Source organism: Sipha flava, unplaced genomic scaffold (assembly GCF_003268045.1).
Source record: "Sipha flava isolate LNK unplaced genomic scaffold, YSA_version1 2_pilon_pilon, whole genome shotgun sequence".
Taxonomy (NCBI): domain Eukaryota; kingdom Metazoa; phylum Arthropoda; class Insecta; order Hemiptera; family Aphididae; genus Sipha; species Sipha flava.
In genome coordinates this window covers 1,799,854-1,821,547 of record NW_020272972.1, presented here as the reverse complement: position 1 = coordinate 1,821,547, position 21,694 = coordinate 1,799,854, and the positions used below count along the sequence as shown (strand labels likewise).

The 21,694-nt window shown below is 32.8% G+C and overlaps 1 protein-coding gene across 2 annotated transcripts in view; it reads right to left on the bottom strand.

Annotated features, from left to right (window-relative positions):
* Positions 1–477: 477 nt before the first annotated feature.
* Positions 478–21,694, bottom strand: part of LOC112686085 — a 21,842-nt gene continuing 625 nt past the window's right edge. Inside the window, exons 2-5 of one of the 2 annotated variants that reach the window (XM_025558210.1) lie at positions 19,783–21,446; positions 7,368–7,601; positions 6,577–6,735; positions 478–1,783 (exon numbers count right to left, since the gene is read on the bottom strand). In XM_025558210.1, coding sequence (XP_025413995.1) covers positions 1,081–1,783; positions 6,577–6,735; positions 7,368–7,601; positions 19,783–21,446 — 2,760 coding nt within the window. In that variant the 3' untranslated portion in view covers positions 478–1,080. Of the gene's footprint in view, positions 1,784–6,576; positions 6,736–7,367; positions 7,602–19,782; positions 21,598–21,694 lie in introns of those variants that run through there. The other variant, XM_025558209.1, reaches the window with a different exon arrangement.

Below are 21,694 nucleotides of genomic sequence, written 5' to 3'. Positions count from 1 at the left end.
CTGAAACTATTTAATTAATATTATACTATCCCCGTCACGGAATCGGAACAATAATTAATAACTCAACGATATGACGTACAAATATTTTGCGTTGGCGTTATTTTTAAAGAAAACAAATTGGAATGAACAATGTAATATAATTATCCAACAAAGGATAATAAACGATTAAATACGTTTCTGCTCTAAACGTTTTCGTGTTCATACGGGTTGATTAAATTGTTTCGATAAAATTGTGTGTAATTTTATAACGACCGAGTTACGAATGAAAAAACAAAGAAATGACAATGAAAGACAAAGAGAAAATGTGATGGAAACAATGCTGTATCAATAACTAAACATTTCTGGTTGAATTTCATTTCAATATTTTTATCCGTTCCATAAAAATCATCGTCGTGTTTAACGTACTGATTAAACAATATTCGACCTAGTGGTCGTACGAAAATATTATAAACCGATTAGAAATTATTTATTTTTTCATTTTTTTGGGACAGACGATAAATCAAATTATTCACGGCATTTTTGTGTTAAGCTTACTTTTTTTTTTTCGTGATCTGCACCCACTGCCAGAATTTGTGTCATATGCACGATATAGTTTAGAGAAAAAAAAAACATAAATAATCGTTATACACCGGCCACGGTTCAGCATCTCAAAGACTAATGAACTTGCGTTACGAAAAGGAGATCATTTGAAATACTTGTTAAAAATTATTTCTCTAAGCACCAAACGGTTTTATTATTCGTTGGATTTGTTTTACCATTATTACTATTATAATGCGATCTGCCGGGTAACGATGACATGAACAGTTGACAAGTGGAAGAAAACGGTTCCGCGTTCGTAATAGCGGTCAGACCGCGATCGGAGCCGTTAGAAAGGGTACGGAAAAAGGAGTGAACTGCACGGTTATGTAACACGGAACAACCCGTCGGGGGAGAAGATTACGGGATCAGTTTCGGGGATGGTGAACGTGGTTACAACATCGCGACAACGCGGTCAGCCGGTCGGTGAGATGTAACCGAGCAGGCTTGTCGTAGGGCGTGGGGACACGGGAACCGATAAGGAGAAATTATTGCCGGACGGGCTCAGCTAAGATAGATGTCGTCGGGCGCGGGGTCAAGTAGGTGATAGCTGTTGCGCCGGTCGCCGTCCGCCCGGTAAACGTACGTGGCCTGGTTCTTGTTCTTCAGTATGGACTTGGGCGCGGTGGTCCTGTTCGCCGACGACGTGGCGGCTGCGGTGGCCGCGGCCGACGGTTCCGGTTTGGCCGGACGTCCGACCGCGTCCAACGCGATCGTCGACGAGGCCAGCGACGCGTTGGACAACCGCAGCGTGTCGCAGGTGCGCTGCATCTTGGTCAGCTCCTTGCGCAGCGTCTTGTACTCCTCCAGGAACATGTCCAGCTGCGCCGCGTGATAGTCGTACGTGACGGACGCGCCGTCCGACGACGACAGCAGCGAGTGGTTGGAACCGGTTAACTGGTTGTTGTTGTGGCCGTTGCGGTGACCGCCGCCGCCGCCGCCGCCGCCGTACGTCCGCCGCCTCGAAGACAGCGGGTCCAGTATGGGCGTCTCGGCTGTCGCGACCGGTCCGGCGGCGCCACGGCCCACCGGTGTGGCCGGAAGCCGACGTTCGCGGGCCGGCGAGGACGGCAGGCTCGGCGGCGTCCAGTAGTACGACGGATGGTGCTGATGGTATCCGCCCGGGGACAGCCGACCGCAGCCGCCGTCGACGCCCGCGGACGATAGGTTCAGGTAACTGTTCGACTTCTGACCGGCCGCCAGTCGTCTGCAACAAGAGAGAAAAATGAAAATCAACAATCGGTTCTCGTCGAACACCGGCAGCTCGTTGTGACGGAGACGCGTTCAAGACCGTTTCCATCGCGCGGACGAAAACATCGAATTCGGTACCGAACAAACGATCTCGGTAGAACTTGCGCGGTTGATCGAATTTATCGCTAAAAACGTAACCTCGGTATTGTTTATAGAGTTTAAAATGTTAAGTCGAATACTATTGAACGTTATTCTTTAAATGTATAACTTATTTTTTGACCCTGACCGACGGTCGGGATAGGTGCCGTTAATATGTTACAACGTAAGGCCGTGTTCTCACCAAAAGCAACTGATGACGGCAACGCGACATGTATTATTAAATTGACGTGTTCTCACAGATCGCAACAGGACGTGTCAGTCTCTTTGTCTAGTTGCTAGTGTGAATAGTTCGATTTAGTCATCGATTTTGTGAATATATTCAATTATTTGATTATTACCTACTCTGGTTTATAATCAATTTATTCAATTTCATGAACAAGAAGAAAATATGGCATTCATACAACTTATAGAAAGTCCCCCACGTCTTTATGATATAACATCATCTAATTGCACTCGACAAGACATAAAAGAATAAGCATGGAATGACATTTCAAAGAAAACGAAAAATTCTAGTTAGTAAAATGTTGTCAAAAAATCAAAAACGTTTGATTAATTGATTGATACCTCAAATACATAAATGCTACAACCATATCCTCATCGGATGAAGACACTTTTATAACTGAATATGCATTGAAGTTGCATTGAAGTTTCATATTAATATTTTAGATGAGAACAACTGGGCAACTTAAGTATAACTAGAATCGAATCTCAATCGCGTTGCCGTCATCAGTTGCTTTTGGTGAGAACACGGCCTTTAGGCATAATAATTATATTTGTTAAAACCTCCGCCGGCAGGATCCCTGTGCTTGTGCTCAACGTGCCTTTAGGGTGAATACGGCGTTCAGTGTCGCCAACGGGTTTTGTGCACCAGGCGTTCTACGGACAAAGTTCATGCGGACGACACGTGCAAGTGCGTTAAAAAATACCGACTACGAGCAGCACAATCGAAAGCCACCCGGAGCATGATGATTCGAGCACAATGCCACGAATCGTAAGAATCGCCCTTGACATTTGATATCGCCGCCGTCAACGTTACGAAAATATAACGTTGAGCTGCTCTGTTGATAAGCGAAAATGTTTTGACGGTATAAACGCGTGTAATTTTTCCAACGGTTTCAGGTTTACATTGATGAAACAGCTTCAGAATACACGTCGTGATACATTTTGCACGTAACATGGTTTTCGATTTATATCGCATCATTTTTTTCTTTTTTTTTTTTTTTTTTCCGATCCGCGATAAATAATATTCAAAATTATAACAAACCTATCTCATTTTAGATGGACGAAACACAACGGTTATGGAAAGAATATCACGGGTTAAAAATTAATACTTCTACGATCCTCCGAACGACTGTGAGCGCGCGACGGTCCGCGTACGCGTAATTTAATAATTGTGTATTGGACACGCGGGTATGTTGTACCTACTACCAATGCATAACTTTGGGATGAGCCGATCTCAATCGTAACGGTGACGGTTCGCAGCGTATTCACCCGGAAAAATTATGTTGTATTTGTGTACGTACACATGTATTTGTACAAACGTACATGAACAAAAACACCACGAGCAGGGGAAAGTGGCGAACACGTTAACGTGATTTCGCGTACACGATATTCGGTTCTCCGCTGAGTACACACGGAACGGGTTAACTTTGCGGTGGAAACTACAACAAAAGGTTTAGATGTGCTTACGCAACTCACCGTCGTTCTTGAGATTATGATAAAGTTTGCTTTGTTAAATTTTCAAAATCAAACAATCCCACGACTATTGATGTTCGGTTTAAGTTCTGCAAAACCATTACATTAAACTGTACCCCGGTTTAAATATGGAATTTATGAGCGGAATTTCACGAACGTTAGTGTGAACTCACTAGTGACGAAGGCGCCGTAAGAAGACAACGCTTTCAACCACATTTTAATTAGAGAAATAAACACTAAACTATATATTTATGGCGTTGCGTTTCTTTTTTTATATAAATATAAAAAAAATATATATATATATTTATTTAAACACGTTTTTGATTATTTCGATTATTTTCAATTATTATTCGTAAATAGTGTACGTTAAACTATGGAAAATATGATGTTTTAGTATTAGATCGAAACTTTAATATATTATTGGGAACCTTTTCAAGGCTTTAGGATATCACACCGCTGTAATAGCGAAGACCTTTCATCGCTGAAAAGTCACAAACATTTCTAACCATTAAATGTATATAATACAAAAGTAGGGGTGATGATTTTACGGAAATTTGTAATTCTTATTATTGACCATCGGCCTTATTGATTCGACCGTAATTGGCAGACAGGATGAACTAGTAATGATAAACACGTTTCGTCACTAATGTCATCCCAATGACATTAACTTGGGCAATAGAACCGAACGTTTCTCGGTGGCATAAATTTGTGATTCTTCTAATATATAATGCAAAGAAACTGAGTAAAAGCCAAAAATATTATATACAGCATTTTTCGAACTCGTTCGATAATTTTTATAGTAGCACATAATATATTGTATGCATTTTTTATAATTAATTATAATATTCAGTTGTATATTATTATAAGTTTAATCATAGAAGTTTTAATTTGAATAGCTTTACAAATTATCTACTTTGGAATATTATATGAAGAGAATTAATTTTTTGGAGTCATTAATTTCTAATAAGTACACGTATATTTTTGAGTTTTCTAATTTTACTCTGCTCAGTTATGTTTTTACCAGACTTTCAATTAAACTGTCTTTGGACAAATAGTTATAATGAAGAACTATGTGGTGCTCATGGAAATGATTTAACACTTTAACGTTAAGATAATCACTAAAATTACAAACACGAACATTAATACAATTACAATTAATCTTCGTTTATATATGTATTTTTTGCTAATGTTAAAAAAATAAGCAAAAATAATCTTTTAAGTTGCCTAAAATATGACTACAGTATTATAATTAATAAATAAATATATTCTTCTTCTTCTCCTTTGTCTTTCGTCCAACTATTTGGGGTTGGCCATCCTTGTCTTAACTCTCCACTCGTCTCGATTTTCTACATTCCTTACGCATACACTATATTTAAATAAATATATTATACTTATATATTTCTTTTTAATTAAAAAGAAACTCAATTTCCTGTTAAGAATCGTAGTTATATTTCATACTTATATAAATATATATTCAATGATTAAAAGAAGTTAAAAATTACTTAATATAATAATTATTCATGAAATAATGACTTATAAGCGCTTAAAATTAGTAGTTTTTACAAAATAAAAATAAAAAGAGATCCAATAACCTGACGGTTTTATTAAAACATTAATTTTTAAAAATTACTATAAAATATTAAGAAAGAAAACTGGTGATTAACTTTTATTTTAATTACCAATTCTTTAATTTAAGAAATAATATTATGATAACGCTCGAAATATTTAGATTATACTCGTATGTATGGTTTTATTAAATATGTAGTAATTACTATTTAAAACTTTAAATTTGAAATATGTTAGAACTAAACATTTTTATTAAATATTTTATATTTATATTCATTTTTTATTTAACATATAAGAAAGTTTGCATACATTTATGAACATGTTAAGCTATTGATAATGTAAAGTAAACTTTCATAGAATATTATGATACTATTATTTAGTTTGCAAAATGTATTAACTAAGTGAATATTGTAAAACTTGATATTGTTATTATTCATGCAAAGATAAATAATAATTATTGATTGTGCCCATTAAAAGAAGTATAAATTAATTTTTTAAAATTATGTTTTCAGTTTAGGGATGTTTTCAATTTTCTTTGACATGATGTAGTAAATTAAATATATTTTTAAACCAATATGAAGGGTTAATATAATTATAATATCAAAATATGATTTGAATTTACGTAGCTTTATTTATATAGATATTTACAATTTATGAGTAGTTATATTTTATAGTGAATCATGTACATTGTAAAGTTCTTATTGTTTTAGGAAAATATTATATACTTAAAAGATAATATAATGATAACTATTCAAATATTTATGAAAAATAACTGTAAATCAATCTATTTTAGTACATACAATTTCAACTTCAATTTTTAAAACGTAATTTATTAAACAAAACATTTAAAAGTTTGTATTTTTGATAATTAAAAAATTTATAAGCTTTCATGCTTTCAATATCATTAAATAAAAATATCATACATTTAAATATACATGTTTATAAAATTAATGTTAATATAAAGTTCAATAAAGTATTATTTGAATAGATTAAAATGTAAAAAATACTCAAATTATTTGTTTATTTTAACGGTACGAAGAATACTTCGAATTACGAAAATGTAAATAATGGATCTTTTGTTTAACATCCTATGAAATCGGTATATTTTTAAACAAATATTTAATTCATATTTATATGCACATGAAAATAAGTAAAATATTTCATATACCGAATAGAACAAAATAATGCGAGAACTGTTGAGGTGTGTCAAATATTAAATTCAACGATCAAGAAGAAAGGTGGATAGTGATAGAGGTATATTTCTATGGTATTTATAACTTTTATGGCGTCGATTTACGTAGAATTTTTTTGAATAATTTTCATAATTCTTATATATATACATAATATTGATAGAAAATCATATTGTACTTGAGTCTAATTGTATCGTACCTCGGATGATCCGATGATATTGATGAGTCGAAAGACAATTGGCTCCGGCTGGTGTTGCTGCCACCACTGCTGCGACTTCCTAACAATAAAGGCGATTGACTTTCTGATGGTCTTGGTGCGTACATGGTATTTCTTCTATAGTTTGAACTAAATGTTGATCTGTAGAGTTAAAAATTTAAAAAATAAAAAAAAAAACGCTTATTATTAACAGTATCGGTTGTATTGAAATCTGGCATTTTTACAGAATTCATTCATTCGCATGGTCAACATAATTTATAAATGGCATGGACTTTTGATTAAAACTAGCTTATATAAACTAAATCGTTCGATGTCGCACTTTCATTCTTACCGTCAATTTATAATATGTTTTTAAAAGAGCATTTTTATTTTATTTAATCATTTTCACAGTTACATATTTTTCCTTTTTTACTGTATTAATTTTTTATTATTAATTTTTAATCGACCACACATCAAAATAATTTTGGTGAAACAACGATTAAATAATAATAAAATTATAAAAAATTAAATAAAAATTAAAAATTATTAACTCAAATGGTTTATAGTCATTTATTTAATAATTTAAATAGTCATTTAAATTAATTGCATTTTATTATGTTTATTTTACAATATAAAAACCGAGTTAATTAATCAGATGTTAACTAATAACAAATACCTAATCACAATTCTTTTCGTTTTAAATTTAAAATATGTATTTATAAATATGCAGTATAAATATTGTATTTAAATTTTTTACTATTTGATTGATTTTTATGTTGAAAATGACAACTTACCTAGGTAGTGTTTGTGAGATTCGACGACTCTTTGATGGGACTAATGTATCCAATAGATCAGGTACGTTTTTGGTATTGCACAATTCTTGTCGGCCTGCCGCAGTGGTGTAAAGATGGCCAGCTGGAAGTGATTCTTTATGAAGCACATGGTGATGTAGCGTTACTTCACCCAAATTACATTCTAAATAAGATTTTGTTTTGCCATCTTTAGGGTCATCTGGCAAAATACGTGGTCTGTTGGAAAAAAAAAATAAAATATTTATTTATAAACAAAATTATTTAATACTCAATGTACTCGATAATGTAAAATTATGTAAAACGAAATATTTTTTGTAAGGATATATTTTACTACTCGCAGTTTTATCTCAATAAAACATACATTTGAGTACAGTAAAAAATATATTATTAATAAAAACAAAACAAAAATTGCATCAAGTAAAAAAAAAAAAAATTATCATATTTTAAACTTATCAATTTTATAATTTATAATTATCTTGCTTGTATTTGTTATAATTCAGAAATTTAATTATTTTTAATTTCGTAATAAAAATCGAATTTAGTATATGACGGAATGACATTTAAAATAATAGTTTGACATTTGATAAGTTTTAAATGGATCTGGAGATGGGGTTATTTATAACCATTTTTAACTACTCAATGATAATATGATCTTATGAGTAAGTCAAATAGTGCATAATTTTGATGTTGATAGAATTTTATTTTTCTATTAATAGTTTACTGTTAGTTGACATTTTGCATCAATATTATAAGTAATATATTAAGTCAGATACGATTTGTGCTTACAAGCAAAATTTAACCTAACCTAACCGTTAGATTTCAGTTATGATTTTCTTAATCAATCATTTAATTTTAAGGTATTTAAGTACTAAGTATAGTAAGTACTGTATTTTTAGTGACATAATAAAATAAATATATTACATTTCGATAGTAATTGGAAAATATATAATGTAAACCAAAACAAATCACTTATTTTTATTAATAATTTCTTTTTAGAAAAAAATCTGAACTTTCTGCCCAAATTAAATGTTTAACAAATATTAACCATGCTATCTGTTTTTGTGGAATCTCAGATTTGCGTGACATTACAAACGGCAATTGTGAATATTGTATTATAAAAGTTGTTGACCCTATTAAAGTAGAGAACATAATGTTCAACTTAAAACAAGAACTATTGATTAAACTATAAAAACTAACTTAAAAATGTATTTCTGCTGAGAAAGTTCAAGTAAGAGTATATTCCACGTGATAGCATTAGTACACAACGAGTTACAATCTAAAAAAATATTTTCACACACATTTTTATGAGTTCAAAATATGAATGTTAAAACATTTCTGTAATAAAATGTGTAAAAATTATTTAATACATTTAAAATCTATATTCGTTTGTTCATTCTTACGTTTAATATTAATTATGAATATTGATAGGCAAATTATATGAATATACTTATATAAATATACAAATATCAGTTCATGAACTTTTAAAATGTGTTTGAAATTTTATAATTTTGCCGATGGATAAAATATTAGTTCGTCTTAAATAAAGTTAAATTATGTGATTTACGAACGAATAATCATTAAAAATGTTTCAAGCCATTGAAAATATATTTAAAAAATCGCCGATCATGCAAAATCAAAATAAAAGCTCATTGAAACAATGACACGAACAACTATGCATGATAGCCTCACAAGAGAAAAACATAATAGTACACGAAATAATTCCCAAGAGTAAGGTATTAAAGAGACGCTTATGCATTTTTGTGTCTTAATAACGTTTGGAATAAGAACTTTTGATAACATCGCAGTACAAATGGAAAATTATAAACCATTTCGCGAGTTGAGATAAATGAATAATAGTAGTCTGCTATCTGATGATATCGGAATAAGCCACGGAAAAAAAATTGTATTGAAAAGGGATAAGTGTACATTAGAAATGAGTGGAATACAAGAATGCATAAGATCGTTATATCTTACAATGTACGGTGTATATAAAACCAAAATTCACTTGAAAATTCGTTACCGGCGGAAGCAGAGCCGTCTGTCGTTATGCAGAGACCTTAGGACACTGGGAGTTTAGGGGCCCTTTTAGAAGCAAAAGTACGGTTATCATTTCACATTGCCTAATAATTTCCAAATTATAACAACAATTTAGAACTAAAAACGATATCATCAAACCTACTTATAATATATTATATTTAAAAATATATCAAATATATTTTATCATGGAAATATAACAATAAATAACCACGTAGCCACCGTATGTTGATAACTTGTTTTTAATCAAATTTATTGCTAAAGAAGTAATCGTCGAAGAATTTAATTGTTAAGTTTTATATTATTTAATATATATTTTTTTAATTATAACTTATTATTTAAGCCTGACAGTCAAATAATATTTAGTTGAGCGAAGACGGCATTGTTGCGAAAGTCATACAAATATGTATAAAAAACATTCGGTTATATTTTTGATGAAAACTAAATTAAAAATCTTTAATCTCTAGGTGAACTGTAAGCTCAAAAGCCGCATGGCGTATATTCTAATAAAAAACAAAAAAATAAATAAATAAATAAATGTCTTACGATGGTTAGAGGTCGTGGTGAGAATATTTGGCATCTGATTATTATCTCGTTAGACACATTGTTATTGGTGTATACACATATTTTAATAGGTCATTGCGTTGCATACTGTTCTCGTCTTATAACTTTATTTTTCAGCATCGTAATAATGGGTTGTTTGTAGTTATATTGGTATACATTATGATAGTGTAACTTTATATCATAACGATGTACGACGTGGCTCAGTCATTCATCATCGATCAGGGACCGTAGAGGTTGGGACATATAGAAGCATTAACTCGCCTCCGCTGCCGGTGTGTTGTTTTCGGTTTTCCCATTGAATTCTCAACGAAGGCACAATGACAGATATAATGTAATTTATAATCTTACCAGCTACCATGATCTCGGAGCGGCGTGTTTAATTTAATTTAATTGTTAAAATGAAAAAAAAAAACTACCCTACCACGTAGATATTACTATTATATTAAATAATACCTTATGGTGAATGGTTCATTAGTTAATGATTTACATGATACCAAAAATAAATTGCAAGGTTATACTTATTTTCGATTAAAAATAATAAATATATATTTGTTCAACTGTAATTATTATTTCTGTACTGATAAATGAACGCATACACCCCTATCAAACATTTTTATATTTATATTTGTTTTAACATAAAATGTAAATAATATATTTGTATGTGCAAAATTGTTTTCAAATAGATTACATTATAATATCCTCTGTAAAATGTTCGAATATCACACGCATTTCTTTTCGATTGTGCATCAATTTCGATTAACAGTCACTGCCTAGTGATAGGGTGTCTCATTTTTAAAATTAATTTTATTTATGAAAAATAAGTATTGAAATCATGAAAACAACTTAAAGGATGGTGGTCTCCACTCTATGAAAATGTTAAGGTTAATAATATTAGGGATTGGTAAAATGTATATAGATAGATCATTTTATTTTCATAACTTGTTGTGTTCTTTCGAAGAAATATAAAATATGTATAAATCTAAACAACATAGCACCATAAACAAATATAATGTCTAATAACTTAATAAGTTATCAAGTTATTAGACATTTATAATAACTTAATAATTATTCGTGGTTTGCAAATTTGTTTTTGATCCACGTGTATGTTAATTTATTTTTAGACAAATAAATAACATTAAGCACGTACGTTTAATGTAAATAATGTATTAAAACGCATAAAAGTCACTAATTTTTTTGGCAATACAATAATTTTATTTTCTTAAAAAAAAAAAAAATACTTATCGTATAAAACTTGTGACTATACTGTATAATTTTTATACATATACTGTATATTACATGTAAATATAACCTTCATGGTTAAGGTTGTTATATACCTGAGACTGTCTACGTAAAGTCGGTTTGTTGTAAAATCAGAAAAATATTATCAAACGTTTATTTTAACTTAATAAAAAACTGGGTTACATGATACGTATTACGTATAAAATGATTAAAAAAGTAAAGTACTGTAGTGGTTAACATATTTCATCTGAGATATGGTGATTAATAAAAATTTACAAATTTTGAGAAAGATTTACTATCAAATTTTAATTGTGTTCTATTACGTAAAACTCAGTAAAGGAAATGTAAATCGCTATTCAATTGTAGTTCAAAAATATTTAAACATATAGATTTTTAATTTAAAAATCAAACGATCAGATTTTGGGTCACAGTTATGTTTATTTTCCGCAGACAATTTTGATAAACAGTATATTCTTATAGTATTAATAAATAAATGGTTAGCAGTTTATAAAAAAGAAAAAAGTATTTAAAATTATATTCTTTAAGTTATATTAAAATTAAAATTGTATTGTTATTTTCATTGTTATGATTATTATTATTTTTTTACTACACGAAATAATATGTAAAACATAGATATGTACAGATAAATACGACAGTAAAATATTTCTTAAAACTTTTTGATAGAATAAACATTTTTGCCTGAGACATGATATAATTTTTATATAGTTTATATTCACCATTTTTAATTTTTTTCAAATATTATTATAATTATAACTGTATTTTTTAGAGTGTAATATGCATTGTATTTTGAATATTTCAATATCTTACATCTAATGAACATAACCAGTATAGAATGTATTTGATTTAACGAGAGACAATTATTTTCCATCTAATCTATGTTAAATGTCCAATAAACAGTACTTCGATTACATGTACCTATTGTTAACAGATGTAAATGATTTCAAATGAAAATACAATACTGAAATTTTTAACTCAGCGGTTCAAAATTCAACGTCATTCGTACAACTGAATAGAAACGGTGACATTTTTGATGGATACTGTTCACCGATAACAGTAAGAAATTAATTTTATTTAGTAATATTTGAAATCTAATAAAATTTAATATTTTTCATAAAGTAATATTGCATCGCAGATTTTTTTTAAAACTTATAAATAACAACTTATGTATAATAAATGCTTATGACTATTATAATTAGGTGAACATTGATTTGTTCTGTAACAGTCGTGAAATCGAATTGTTTTGATGTTTATATGTTAATTTATGACAAAGTAATGTGTAAATTTGAAAAAAAAAAATAATAATAATTATTATTATTTATTCCAAAGTATTTTTATTGTTAATTTGTTCTTTTTATGATACGGCGAATAAATTGTTTTCATCACCCGACTATTTTAGTCATTACAGAAAATTTTATAAAACGTATTATTAAAATATTTATTCAAAGCCAAAGGTCTGTAAATGAGAAATTATGTATTCGAAATAAATGAAACTAAATTTATAACAAGAATATACGTAATATTTTAAATTATGTACTGCGAAGACATAAGTCTGTCACTAAATTTTTGTTTCAGACATGTGTATGTATATTATAACCATGAATACGTCACTTGGGAATTTCAAGTATGTTTATAAATATAGCTTTTGAAGTTATACTTTATTGCAAATAATGTTTTCAAGTTTTAGTATGCGTAAAGCTTTATACATTAAACTGTCAATTATTCAACCTCATCAAATTTTTTATTATTTTTTTTTAATAAATATTTTTCAATGTGTTAGCATATCATATGACATTGCAAGTTAAAAAAATTTACATTTTTTAGAACCTACAACAGTATTTTTATTGAAGAAGTATAAGGGGTCGAAATACCACTTGTATTTTAAAAATGTTTTAGTGTATCATTTATAATTTTTTAAATGGATCGCCAAAGACGAAACTCATTTATTAGTTTTATTAAATCAATGCAAATAATAATAATTGTTTTTAAATAATTTTATATGAGGAAAAAAAAGTTGTGTGGTTGATAAAGTCAATAAGTTTATTTAAAGAATATAAATAACCACTGTTGTATCATAACCGAGAACAATTGAGACAGGGTCCGTTACGCCTATCCAGATGGGCGGTAATCGTTTGGGCGAAGGAAATAATTTTCACCAAAAAAATAATAGTCCGTTTAGGCGACTATCATGTGTACCGTTTGGGCGAGAGAAATTATTTTTACCTGTGCGAGATAAAAATCTGATGACACATACGGATGATATTATTGCTAATAAAAAATAAAGATTTTATACAAGAAACGTGGAATAAATATAAAAGAGGGGATATTAACCAATTAGAATACATAAAATGTTTAAGTTTAAAATATCAGGCCAATAGGTTGCTTTAAAAACTACTAATAATTTTAGTATATGTAATTTTATTTTATTATTTTAATTTTTTGACTGTAGATTATTTCCTACTTATAAATAATAATTTTATCAATATTCATATCAATATTTTTTTTAAATGTAAAACTTATTGTTAATTATTTATATTTTATTTGACTTTGTTTAATTAATTGTTAAGTGTATGTTATAAGCATTTTTATACCATCCAAACGGTATTTTAAGTTAAATAATCCTCGTCCAAACAGAATATATTTTGGGTAGATTTACCCAAACGTAGTACGTCCAACCAGGTATTCGATGATAACGTAACGTCACATAAATATAAACATCATGGTCTATTTTTATTTTATTTGCCATTGTTTATCGATTTCGAATTTTTGTTTACTCTATTGCTATCGATACAAACGTCAAGCTATATTCGTTACCTTTAAAACTTGACTATTTATTAAAGCTGTGTAATTTTGTTTCATTGTATAATGTATCATATGTGTTTTATATAAAAAAATATATTGTAAATAAATTCTATATAGATACATACACCAGTCACTATACATTGGTACATATATGTTTACTAATTATTTATTTCATTTAATATTTTAGTCGGTAAATTTTTTTAGTAATACGAGAAAATAAAATACATAATTAAAGACAACGAGTGGAATAAAAGCTACTTAATGCCAACCCTATGGGTGCAGTGAACAGTGTAATTTCACCGGGCCCCGTATATTATGTATCACTTAATATATTAACAATAATTGACCACGTAGTATTAATACATAATATGGTGATGATAGTATTAGAATACTGACAAAAATATTTCACATAACCAAAGTATTCATGGTTTTGGGATTTAAAGAGTTTAAAGACTTAAAAGATCCCTTAAAATATCTACATTAAACCTACTTTTAACTGCGATTTCAATAACGAAATTATTTTCAGTAAATTAGAAATGTTCACCATTTTTTAGGTGCACAATGAGGTGTTTGACAGTGGAGTTATTTTCCGTTTTTTCGTTTATTACAACAGCAAAACAACAGAAGCGGATTTAGGTATATGGTGGCCCATAGGCGGAATGCATTGTGGGGGCCCCTTACACACAAACAAGAAAATATATTTTTTTACTTATTAAATAACATTTATAATTATATTTAGAAGTTTTCATTTAAATTTACTTTAGAGGGTCTAAAAGCTTTCTGTAAGGTTTCTGTTTTTTTTTTCAATTTTAAACTATCCGAGGACAAAAACTCCTGGGATGTCATTTAAATTTTCAATTTCATCGTAGTCATTCAAAATCTTCACGTTATCGTAAATATTTAGGCGGGAAAAAAACATATGAAAAAATAATTGCGATGTGATTATCAAATTTTTTCTCCTTTCTAGTTGTATTCTGTATTGTTAGTAACACTTATGCGAAATATTATATTTTATCCTGATCCGAATGATTACCAGTTTATTGACATTTCAAACAAGAGGGTATCTCTCATCATTAATTTACTATCAAATATAAAAACGTATTTACATTACAATGTGCATGGGTACTGAAAGGGTTAAATATAAAATATATATTATTAAAAGTAATATTTATTCTTTATATAGTAAGTGGTAAACTTTGAACAAACCTCAGAAGAAGATGTTGTGTTAGGCTGTGTTATGAAAAACTGTCATTCGCCTAGTTTTTGAAATTATTTCTGTATTTTTTTTTATCTTTTTTTTTTTTTTTTGCCAATTTACGTTTATCTGCACCACTCATATAAAATCGCTTTAATTTATGACAATCTCCTTCTATTTTTAAGTTATAACACTATTCATTAGTTAATAACTTATAATATAAGAAACAACTAGACTACTGGAGTCTGTAACTATTGTAGGTATACACAGCTAATATTAACAAACGTCTGACTTGCAATAAGTGCAACGAACAAATAACAAATTACCAAAGACGGATCGTCTGTAAAGTGTATTTTATGATATTTCCAAAAACTAATTTCATATTTCTGACGGTAAATTATTGTCGTTAACCATCGTGTTTACTATAACGTTTAGGTGAATAATTCCAGGCCCACATGTGTATACTAAGAAACACATTTACCAATATTCTTACAATCGAAGGTGCACATGGGCGGTATAACAACTTATTTTATCTAGATTTTTAGACACCGTTCATTGTTAATGAACGCGAATACATCTATTATTAGTTAGTAAAATTAAATTTTTGAAATGTCCAAATAAAGTTCAATATTATTTAATTCAATATATGTATATACAAATAAATTTTTTTTTCTGTATCCTAATTTAAATATAAAATTGTGGGGGACCCTGGGCTGCAGCCCACTCAGTCCTCGTCTAAATCCGGCCCTACAAAACAACAACTGCCCGTTTGGACCTTATCAGGTATATTGATGTTTCCTTTTTTTTTTTCACGACATATGGTAGCCTAAGTCTTCTGCTAAAATAATAATCTAGGTATGTACCAAATTTCATTAAAATCGGTTAAGTAGTACATAGCCAATTACGTAATTTTTATATTAACTGTAACAAATATTCGACTTATTCAATAGATTTTTTAATATTTTTTTTTCATACAAAATTGTCCAGATAACTACAAATACACAAAACAAATAGTTAAGTTGGTCAAGCCATTTTTGAGTTTTTTTCTTTTATACTTGGGGAAAATGAATTTATAAATATATATACATATATAGATTAATAATATATATATATATATATATATATATATATATTAGTTTAATTTTTAAATAAATAATAATATTGATTTTACATATTTTTACTCATTTGCATCACCTTTCTATTTTTGTTTTTCTGATTCAAGTACCAATATACAATGTTATGTTAGTTTTAATGAATTGTAATTGGTTCGGTATATGTAAGTAGATTATTATAATATAATACATAATGAATGTAGTAGATTACGCTATCAAACTATAACTTTATGGTGCGTACATATTAATGAGGATTGTATGACCGATAATGGTTATGGAATATTGTTATTTACAGTAAGTGCTTTTAAGACTGAGAAAAAAAAACAGATAAGAGAATTACTAAATGAGTTTAAATTTGATATAAAACTTGAAAGTGTGTCGGCGATTTTGTGTTCCGTATATTAGTTTTTATTATTGATAGCTTCCGCGTAAGATCTGATCATAGAATGGGTATTTTAATCAGGATCTATGACTGGAGGAACTATTGAAACGGTTTTTTTGAATGTTGCTATGTACATTGAGCTATCTTTGAAGTTGGCCGTGTGGTCCTTGTTACAGAGGGCACATTTTGCGGGATTGTGGTGGTCCTCGCAGCACTCATTAGTGGGGTGGTTTTTTCAAAATGAAACGTATCTAGGTTGGTGGTAGAAATTATTCATCGTGTGTTTTTAGGGTTGACAGTCATAACATTATGTATAAGTACATAAATGTTAATATTCACATTATTGTTATAGTAAATGCTCCTCAACTTAACTAAAAGGTACGTTTCATTTATAAATACTTATATATAAATTTATAATTTACAATTATAAAATGTATTCATAATCGAAAAGTCAAAAAAGGCATATGGATTTGAATAATTTGTAAATAAATGTAAAGATTAATCCATTAGTATATACATAAATTAATATGTTTAATTATTGACGTAGTTAACAGAGAAAGAGAGGTATTGTGAAATCATTGAAAAATAATTGACAGGGTAATGTATTTGTATACACGGGGGAACGTAAAGTTATTTATTTGGAATAAGAGAACTTCAAAAGCATTTTACTTATTATTTTATACGGCGAAAAGAAAACTTCTGAATAAGATTGAAAATAAAGTTGCAAGCTGTACAATCGTAAATACGAAACGATTTTATTTTGTTAGAATTGATCTCAAACAGAAACTTTTGTATACTTGGGAAATTTTTCTGTAGCTTTAAAAAATAAATAAATAAATAAACGGATATAAATAAAAATATAACGATGTTCACACCTAGAGATTATTTTAATTAATTTTTTTTCCAAACACTTGATTAATATGTTTTTAAAGTTATCATCGATAAAATTATAATGTACACTTTCGATCTTTGTTAAAAGAAACTAAAAAAGTGATAAAATTGTTATTTTAATAATTATTTTATCGTCAAAAACAGATGTAAAAGAAAATATTAACTATTGGACTGATCACCAAGTACGAGGAAATAATATACTTTTCAGCAGTTAAAAGTACACTTTCAGTGAATAAATTGATGCGGGTTTTTTAATTCTTCGCGCCACGGTATTTATTATTATATCGGTTTATTATCCTTATCCTTCTCATTGTTTTACCGTATACGAATTTTCTGCGGATTTTCCGTCAATCAATATATAGATATCGGTCTGGTATCGACGACAGGTCACGTTTAAAAGCCGTGCAGACAACCAAATCGTACGTAGTCTCTTACCTGCGTTGCAGTAGGAATTACCACGGATTGAATTACACTACGTTCCCCCGGGAACCTCGTCGAATGGGGTTGGAGTTTATGTGGCGACCGATGGTACAATAGTCTGAGCATTCCGGCATTGTACCGTTTGTCAGACCGTTGGGGCCCGACCCCCCTTGTTCTCGTTCAATTGTTGCCCAAGTCGAAATCCTTTGTTTTCTTTTTATTGTTACGTATACATTATGTTATTAAGACGGATCTAATTATTTTACAAAATGAACCGTATCGTCGTCGCGACAATCGATTTTTATTATTATATTATATCCAATCATTTAATATCAAACAGTAATTGTTTTCACCTTCATTTATTTGTCAATTACAGCAATTATTTGTCGAATACCGTATGACATTAATTTGTCATAAATCAATAGTCATCCTGTGATTTTCATATTTTTTGTAATTTATGCAAATTAAAATATGTGCATACATAAATTAGTTTAATCTGTTTCGATACCAATACTTTGGATGTATGAATGTCATATATAAATGGCTTAGGTATATTAGGTATACCTTCTCATCATACGAATATGTAGAGTAACTTCTAGTAAAAATCAGTATAAAAGTAACACATAAATCTATATGTCGCGTCACATATTTTAATTCTGTTATTTAGAGTGTTAAAAATGAGAGACAACCTAAAAAAATACATTATTCATAGATTCATATGAGAAACTTTCAAGATATATATACTCGTAAAAGTATTAGTTTTTACATTAAGAAGATGTTTTAAATAAACTCTAGGTTACACTAGTTACCTTAATCATATTAACCATATTAAACATATATAATATAAATATTTAAAATGTATACATGTATTTGGTGTTATTGTGGAATTAATAACTAATCGGTAAGTCGAACGGGTTGGATCAAGACTGAAGATTGTCATAATAATATTATGTGCGGTTGAAAAAATAACGATTTGCATAAAAGTCGTCTAGCGGTACTATAATACGTGCATTTCCATATAATATACTTTATTATTATTATTGTATGGTACACGCGCGTACTAAATAAATAATTTTTTTAGAGGATGTGCTACCGACGCGTATAGCCCCGTAGTCGTATACATAAAACTCTAATTGCGTTCTAACGATAAAATTTACATAACAAAGTAGTTTTGCACATTTTTCGTAAAACATATCCGTAGAAATATATTGTAGACCATATTACACTATATTGTATACGTGTGCAATTATTTTAAGACTTTATCAAACCTAATAAACCGATCAAAATATCATTTTTGTTATTACACACAACGATATGACAACACTCGTTTTTGAACACTATCACGGCGTTGGAGACGATTGCAAGTACGAACGATTAATATTCAATAGTTAATTATTATTATTAATTAAAAATAATTTAATATTTAATAAATGAAAGAATCACTGTTTTCGCGTATTTAATTTCTACCGATCGGTATGTACACTGTTACAATAACGAGATGAACGGGCGAGTGGATAATGGCGTGTGCACTTTAAGAACGTACGAATGATATTAAATGGTTTTTCGGTCGATTTACAGCGCATCAATAGGTTTCGAACGATCATTTTCCAAGAATCATTTCTTCTTTCATCGGATTCAATCGGATTTTCACTTACTTAATTTGGTTTTTTTTTTCAACTTCGGCACATACATTATTATAACCTCGTATCGTATGCGTCGTACAACTAAAAGCGAGCTCACCTGTGCGGGACGGTGGTCGTCGGATGGCTGGGACGAGCGGTCGGTCGGTCTGTGGCAGACGGTGCGTTCACCGACTGCGGTTGGTCGAACGGCGGCAACCCGTCCTCGTCATAGTCGTACCCGTGCATCACGCGATTCATCCGCTGTTGGCCGGCGGTGGCCACGGCCGACCCTTCACTGTTGGTTGGTGGGGAACCGGGACGTCCGTCGCCGCGGGACACGGGCAATGACGGCTGCAGCCGCCGGTTGCGGTGCGGCTGCTGATCCTGGCGCTGCGGCTGGTGCCGACCGTCGTCCTCGTGGTCGGTCGTCGCGGACACCGTAGCGGCTGACGGCGTCTCGGTGTCAGCAGCAGCGGCCACCGCCACCGCCGCTGCCTTGTCGTCGTCGCGATTCATCTCGATCTTCTCGTACCGGTCGAACGGGTCGACGGCGCCAGTGCCCCGGTCCACGCGGTCCACCCCGTACCCGGCCGGGCTGCCCTTGGTGCGGATGGCCAACGCGCACAGGAATATCAGGCAGAAGGACAGCACCAGTATGACACCAACGATGAGCCCGGGCAGCGCGTACCGGTCGGCGGACAGCACTAGCTGCGGTGACCGCTTGATCACGACCACGGTGACGTTGGCCCTCGAGCTGCCCGACCGGTTCTCCAGCTCGCATGCGTAACTGCCGCCATCCTGCGCCGCGGCCGCCACGATGGTCAGGTTGGTGTACCGGCCCTCGGTAACCGGTACGCTGCGGCCGTCCGGGCCCAGCGGCCGGTCGTCGCGCGTCCACCGAGACGACGGCACGGGCACGCCGAACATGCGACACGACACGGTCGCGTTGTCGCCCTCGGTGACCACCACCACCCGGGCTACGGGCACGGGATGCGGGTCGCACGCGAAGTCGTCCAGCTCGAGCTTGTCCCAGGGGATGTGGGCCAGCCGCGCGGGCGTCTTGCACACGGGCGGCGCGCCGTACGGCACGTTGCGCCGGACCATCCACTCGCGGAGCGGTCGAAGCTTGCACGAGCAGTTCCACGGGTTGTCGTTGAGTTGCACGCCCTGCAGCCGGGTCAGCGTGACCACCGTGGACGGTTTCACATCGCGCAGCTGATTGTTGTCCAGCCGCAGCCACTCGAGCGACCGCTCGAGGCCAGCGAACGCGGTGGACTCGAGCAGCGCGACCCGGCACCCGGACACGTCCAGCCGGACCAGCCGGGGCACGTGTGCGAACGCGCCGTTCGGCACCTTCATGATCGGATTGCCGTTGAGCCGGAGCTCCCGGAGCTCGGGCACCGACTCCAGCACCGCGGACGGCACCACCGGTATGCTGTTCTCGCTCAGGTCCAGCTCGACCAGGTTGTTGAGCTTGCGGAACACGTACCGGTCCAGCGCCTTGAGCCGGCAACGGGACAGGTACAGCTTCTGCAGGTTCAGCAGGTCCGCGTCCGCGAACGCGTCCCGGCCCAGCCGGTACAGCGGGTTGCCCGTCAGGTCCAGCAGCTGCGTGCCGTAGTCCAGGTGCCGTGGCACCGCCGTCAGGTTGGCCCCCGCGCAGATGGCCGATTCCTTGCCGCTACGCCACTTACACTCGCACGCCGCCGGGCAATCGGCCCACGCGACACACAGTGCGCTTGCCGAGAGCACCATCACCGCCATCAGGCCGCCGGCCATCGCCTTCGCCGACGACGGCCGCGGCGGCGGTGCCGGCCACCCAAACGCCGGCCAGCACATGCTATCGGCGCGGTACGGCGCCGCGGCCACGCGCTACACCTGCAATCGTCGCTTACGGCCCGTACGGTCATGATGCGGTCCACACGCCGCGACGAAACCTGCAAATCGTAAACGAACACGTTAGTTATGATCGACAGTGTTCTATGAAAAACAGTCGCAGTTAAACTGTTTTGATTAGCGTAATAATATCC